The 7,076-nt window shown below is 32.2% G+C and overlaps 1 protein-coding gene across 2 annotated transcripts in view; it reads right to left on the bottom strand.

Moving 5' to 3' along the window:
- Positions 1-6,628, bottom strand: part of LOC117182344 (ubiquitin carboxyl-terminal hydrolase 10-B) — a 36,760-nt gene extending 30,132 nt beyond the window's left edge. For both annotated transcript variants that reach the window (XM_033375503.1, XM_033375505.1), the window contains exon 1: positions 6,290-6,628. In XM_033375503.1, the coding sequence (XP_033231394.1) occupies positions 6,290-6,319 (30 nt within the window). In that variant the 5' untranslated portion in view covers positions 6,320-6,628. The remainder of the gene's footprint in view (positions 1-6,289) is intronic.
- Positions 6,629-7,076: the final 448 nt, after the last annotated feature.

Below are 7,076 nucleotides of genomic sequence, written 5' to 3'. Positions count from 1 at the left end.
GGGCGCATACTTTGAATAAAATATTTGTTATCATTCTCTTGAAATAAATGTGTTTTTTTCTTGAAAAAATACCGGTTTCATATGTATACACCTGGTATCTTTGTGTTTGACAAAAAAAATAACTGCATAATTATATAAAAAATCCAATATGGTGATGAAGCACCAGAAACACAGACATATTAAAGCGGCATCCATTAAAATCGAAGGATTGTTTAAATCTTTACAAGAAAAATGAACATACACAAAGCTTTAACTGGCAACAATTATTATAAAGTTTTAAATTATTATTATTATCAAGAAAACAATTATTACGCATGAAAAAGGCAAGACGTTCTATAACTTATGACTTTTCTTATGCATAACACTTTAAAATGCCCCCAAACATTATTCTCTTTTAGTCTATCGATTGTAAAATTTTAGCAGCAAAGTATATCTAGTGCTTATTGTGTACCACATATGATTTGCAAACAAATAAAAAGTCCGCCTGGCGACAATTTTGCGAGACAAGCTCGAGGGAATCTTGCGAAACAATATTGAGGACACCTTGCATTGCAATATGATATGTGATATGTGCCTCTATATGTCAAATCAAATAATCTCGAAATTGTATATAATTATGGTAGACGAGAAGGCTAATTTAACTGTTGTGATCGCTGAAAATTATCTAAATAATGCAATGCAAGTTTCCCTCAAGCTTGTTTCGCAAACTTGTCATCAGGCGGGCATTTTCTTACTTGAGACAAGCATTTAAAAACGTTGCGATGAAAGGTTCCTAACCTTACATAGCAAAGTTGAGGAAAGTTTGCCGTAAAATATTGCGCTATCTGAGTTGACATTGCAATAGCTCAAAGTTGAACTACAACAGACTCAAAAAACGCTTAGTGTTCCAGACCACGGTATAGGGAAATTTACCACTAACCAAAGTGCGCAATCTGTCCTGATCCAAGTTCGCGAAAATTCAAATAAGATCATTTAAAAAGTACATTTTTCGTGCAAATTTACAATAAAAATCCTTCTTCTATTTAAAATACAAAGTTAAACTGTTATCCATTTAATGATAATCATTCAAAAAAGAAAGAATGCAAGATTAAAAGCACTAGTAAATTTTTGTGCGGTGATTCTGTATATTACATTATTAAATAATAGTAATGGCATTATCGTTTATTGTCAAAATGGTTAAATGATTTTTTAAAGCCAAATTGAAAATTTCAATGTAAAGCTGTCGATAAAACGAAAAACTAATCCATATATAACCAAAAAATAACCTCACATTTAGGTGCATGTAAATAATAAAAATTTCAAATAACTCACAAACAGTGCAGTTATTTATGTGGAAAGATTATGGGAAAATGTTGCTCAGTGTTGTTTATCAATGAAACAATGTAAAGAAATAATAAGTTATGATATAAGAAGAAATAATATATAATAATTTATTAAGGACATGTGATACTCACAGTTTCCCCGGCTTTTTTTCCACAAAAATTAAAATTTGTAAAAACTAATTCGGAGATGCTATAAAATATCATAACGGACGTCCCTGGACTCTTTTTTGAGGGATAATAACAAGAAAATTTATTGTGCTAAATAAAAATTTTATGCATATGCATTATTTTGAGGTTACGTCGTTTTTCGTCTCTGCCTTTCCGAAAATCTGTGAATTATTTATGAAATAAATTTTTTTGATTGCCTGCAAACAAGGTTAGTTCCGGGAGATTAGTTACTATGTTTATTTGTAAGTCCAAAGTTTTCGGCCAAAAATATTGTGTAGTTTGGAAGTAACGCTCGGGTGAATTGTAAAACACATAACCTCGAAATATACACGCACGGTGTTAGCAAAATCAAAAATTTTTTGATAAAAAAAAACACAAAAAAAGTGTGTGGGGACATCTGTTAGCATGTTCGCTATCATTTCCCAGATTTTGAAGGAAAAATATTTCTTATCCTAGGAAAAAAGCTGGGGGAATCTAACATTGAAAAAATCGATACTATTTCCGCGCTATACAAATTAATCACATTTTGCTAAATTAAAACTTTTTGGAATTAACCCACAAAAAAAGTGTGCCGGGACGTCCGTTAGCATGTTCGCTATCATTTACCAAATTTTTAAGACGAAATATTTATTATTCTAGAAAAAAAGCCGGGGAACCTAAAACTGGTAAAATCGACAATTTTCTAAGTATCACATACCCTTAATAAAAAATAATAGTATAGTAGCAAAATTCTTCTCCATTTATTCGACTTCTTATTTCTTCCCATTGTTTTTTTCACCTTTGCATCTGCCGGGAAGTAATTAGCAGCTAATAAGAAGTAACACTTTACGCAACACTTTCCCATAATCATTCTACATAAATAACTCAGCAACGTATGTGATTTACTTGAAATTTAAATACACCTAAGTGTGAGGTTATGGTTTGGTTATATGAATTAGTTTTTCGTACTATCAATAGTTTTATATTGAAATCTGTCATTAAAAACAAGAAAAATGTGTTTCATCATTTCATTCTTAAATCTGTGTGAAAAATGTACTTTTTAATTGATTCAGAAAGAGCCCCCTTGCTTAAGCCACTCCATTAGCAGGGTGGCCAAAAGCTTGCATTTTCCGATAACTACAAATTAAAAACTAAGACTCGAATTGAAAAACATTGAAAAAAAAAATTATATGAATATGAAGAAGCGCTTCCAAAATAATATTAAAACATACCAATTTCTATTTTCCTGACAGCTACTTCATTTCCCTGACAAACTTTTTTTCTCCTGATATTTCTCTAACATGTGGCCACCCTGCCTAGGACTTGGCGGGAAAGATCTTCAAGGCATATTGGCGAATTACTTGAATATCATCTTGCGCACGCGTATCTAATGGCATGCTCAAGGCGCTGACCGAATTTAGAGCTAGTGAAAGGGAACGGCACCTGATTAAAAAGGCGCTTTCAGGAGAGGTTTTGTAAGTCCACTTTATTTCAAAATTCGAAGCGCGAATATAGTTGAATTCTGTATAAAATAATTGTGAATCGTTTAAATTTTAAACGCTACAATGTCAATTGTTCCATTTCATATAGTTTTCATTTGTAAATGAACTTGTTGAATTTAAACCATTTAAATCAAAATAATGAAACTTTAAAGGATTATTCTTCACTTTTGAATAGCAAAAATGACATCGGGGATTTATTTTTGTTTGCCCAATCACTTTTAATGTCACTTGATATTAGGAATATAAAATTATAATTTTTATTATCTTTATCATTTCTACGATTCAAATAACAAATGTGCGATTTCAGAAGATTATTTAAGATTGAAATATAAAACTTATACAACTTAGAAGTTTAAAATTGTGCACTTTTGAATCACTAATTATAAAACGGTTTTATTTCTAAACTTAGTTTTGATTACCTTAAATAAAAAAAGTAGCTTTCAAAACTTGAGTTTAAACATTTTAATGGTGGGGAAAAATGTTTCCAAAGCCGATAATTGATTCCTTGCATTTTAGCGGCAATCCTGATAATATCGAGAATTATTTTTAAAAACCTTTTTTCTGGGAAGAGTCGATTTATAATGATATTTAACGGTAAAAAATAAGAGTATGCAAATTCCACTTGTTAAGAAGAACTAATTTGTTTTTTTCATGAAAATCAGCATACTTCCATACATTTTTATGGAAAAAGACTGCGAGAACTGTTGAATTAGGAGAGCAACAAATAACAGCAATATCGTCTGCAAATCCAGCGAGGAAAAGGCAAACTGTACGACGCCTAGGACCTGCCATTTAACCATTGATTAGAAATAAACATCTTTGCAATATATAGGGTTGTGTATACATCTGGCGACTTGCCAGGGAACGGCGATGTCTTTGAGATCTTCAAACAGAATTTGTGGAATGACGTTAGGGAATGTACCTTTCAGATCCAGGAATAGGTCAACCACTTTCTCTCCATTGGCAAATCTCGAAAGCATGATGTTGTAATCAACTTTTTCTAAACCCGGAGAGGGGTTAATTTTGAGCAAAGTCAAGGTAGTGGAAAGCTCAGTCTGTAAAAAAGCTTTGCTTCTAAGAACTCATTTTTCTGTTGAAAAATGTTGGGGAAGGTGTTAAAATAGATATTTGCCGAACAAAAGACCCTACGCCTCATTTAGGGAATTTGGGTTTCTGTGACAGTTTATCAATTTATACAAAATTTAATTTCTGTAAGGAACATGTGGGGCCCTATTTAGATTGATATAATTTATTTTAGTCTTGCTCGGTTGTTCTAAGCTGGCCAAGGAGGGATTTATCAGAGACTTAGAGATATGCACAAAGTTAAACTGTTGATTGAACAATGGTTATCTATATTTTGCATGTTCCCATACTGAATTCTGACAGAAAAGTCATCAGAAATAAACGCCAAGATGGAGTATAAACATTGAACGGAGTTCGAAAATGCAGCCAGACTCCCAAGTCTCCGATTATTCAAAATTATGATCAAAGACTAGCACTGTAAGGTTTTTTCAAGTCGCCACAATTCGACTGAAAAATCTGAATTGGTTTTAACTAAATTTGTACACATTTGCATTGCACACTAGATCTGTAATGTTTCCTAATGTGTTAAGCCGGATATTTTATAACGTCAAAATTCCACTCTGAGAATTTAAGATCGAACTACTCATCCATTTAAACATCTCTCTAATTGTCTAAGCTTTAATGTTGAGCCATCAGGACAAATAAGGAAGATATTTCAATAAAAAGACGTAAATAACCCTAGCAGAAGTCATTTTGTCTGAAAGGCTTAAAGACTTTTATGTGAAAAAAACCCGGCAACACGTTGCATTTTTAATACACGGAGCAGGGCTTCGCGATCATTAAACTATAATCACACTTCAAGCTTAGATTTTTGAATAAATTGGAATACACAATAAAATGAACTGAATTTGAAAATAGAATATTTATAATTAATTATAATTTAAATAATTAAAATATACAGTACCTCCCCACCTATCGCAAAAGTTTGGAACTGGGATTCGAATTAGGTGTTCCACCACTACATTAAAAATAGTTCAGGCTTTGCGCTTAATCCTCATATCGGATTGACTGAGAAAATCGAATTTACTATAAAAAGTTAATGTCAAAATTTAACAGTTGAGGAAACAAGTGGAAGAGAAGATTCAGAGGTTGTTATAACAATTTTGCATAGCAATCCTAAAAAACTTTACAGTTTGTGTTTTAAAAAAGTGATAACTTCGGATAGGCACGTAAGTGTTTCCGTATTAACCAATTTATACTGAATTTGTGTTTGCCTATGATTGACATCCATTCATAAACTGAAACAAAATTATTAAATAGGTTACATTGAATGTCAACATTTTTTGAAAAGCCGGTAAAAAATATCGTCAGTATTTTATCAGTACAAATAAATGAATGGTATTACCTAATGTTTGTTAATCTTTACTCGAGACTGCAGAAAGGAAAAGTTCTAAAAAGTATAGTAAAACAAACAAAATTTAAATAATTGTGAGATGCTTCTTATAAACCATAGGATACTTTAGTCTTATATTAAAAAACTGAGCTTTACTTCAAAATCGTTTCTTTCGTAGAAGCAGTCAAATTTCAAACTTTTTACGATTAGGATTTTTCGGGAAACTTTAAACAGATATAGTACAACAGACTATATAAAAACAGGTTTGTGCGCATAATTCTGCGATATTACTTTAATTATCGACTCAATCGATACATTTTACATTAATATTTAATAATTCATCTAATATAATATTCCATGTATTGTAAATTTTGCTTCATTTCTATACTCGAAAACCTACCCTAATCCAAAATACTTATTAAAGAATGCAGGTCACACTGGTCCCATATTAGACATTCTGAGTCACAAAAAAGTAGCATCGTTCCATATGACAACGCATAATTATATTTCCACCTATATTCAAGTTGTATACAAACGATACATGCTACAAATAATTTCGAGGTTATCGTATAAGAACGAATTCTAAATCCAAACCCTCTTCATTGAGGAAACGCATTTTTGGTCATGCTTTTTTTGCCGATCATTCTGTAATCTAAATGCAACCATGGGTTTCCATTACAAATTGAACCGATGATACGCTAACTGATGAAAACACTCGCGAAAACCTGCTTGTTAGGAGAAATTACATAATTAACAATGCCGGCAACGATCTATAATTATAATAATCGACAACTCAAGGTTTAACCTCAAACGGTCGCAAAATCAACGCGATATTACTACCTTATCGTAAAAAACATGTTTTGCCCAAGGCACAAAGCTAAAGAAGATTTTTTTTCTCCTACCTTGTACTTCAAGTCCATGTTGACATCCATTATCAACGAAAATGATCAAATGTGAGGTGGACGAAGAAACATGAGGCTCCGGTGTTTTGTGCCTTGTGGTCTTCGGACTGTTGGTCCAAACACGAAGTCCGTACTTCACAAAGCGAACGTTACACACGAAAAGTTCAATTTGAATTACCGACAACAATGTATAAAAGTTCACATTTATGGTTACGAATATGATGTGATGAAGTATTAACAGGATTATTAGACATGTGACACTCAGCCGGAACGGTCACTGGGCAAATGCAAGCACATGATCTTGTACGAGTTCGCCATTTCTTTTCTTCAGAAAATTAGCAAGAGACAGAAACCACGCGCTCACCCATGATCTAATAAATACATGGTCTAGCCACGCGCAAGTAAAAAAACCGAACTAATAAAGACCCACCGCTTAATTTCTCCATCTTGGATAAGAAAGGCGGCAAACGTAAGGTATTTTCAAATGCAAAATGTAAGAATAAAAATTTCTTGTACTTTTCAGGTGTATAAATATTTGAATCCTTATGAAATGTATTATAATAATACTGAAGATCGTTAGAGGAAAATACAAATTAACTATAATTTTAGGTTATGTGTTTCATAACTTCTTTCTGCTGATAAAAAATTACGTATCTGTGTCAAATAAAATGAAATTGAAGTCAAATGGGAAAGTTCTGACTAAAGAAAATTATATAATGCAGTGAAGGTTGGACGCTGGAGCGGGAAACCTGGAAAACCGGGAAATAACAGTGAATTTATTTTTTGA

The sequence above is a fragment of the Belonocnema kinseyi genome, chromosome 10 (genome assembly GCF_010883055.1).
Source record: "Belonocnema kinseyi isolate 2016_QV_RU_SX_M_011 chromosome 10, B_treatae_v1, whole genome shotgun sequence".
In the NCBI taxonomy this organism is placed as follows: Eukaryota; Metazoa; Arthropoda; class Insecta; order Hymenoptera; family Cynipidae; genus Belonocnema; species Belonocnema kinseyi.
Note: the sequence above shows the minus strand (reverse complement) of the source record. Positions and strands in the feature narration are given on the sequence as shown.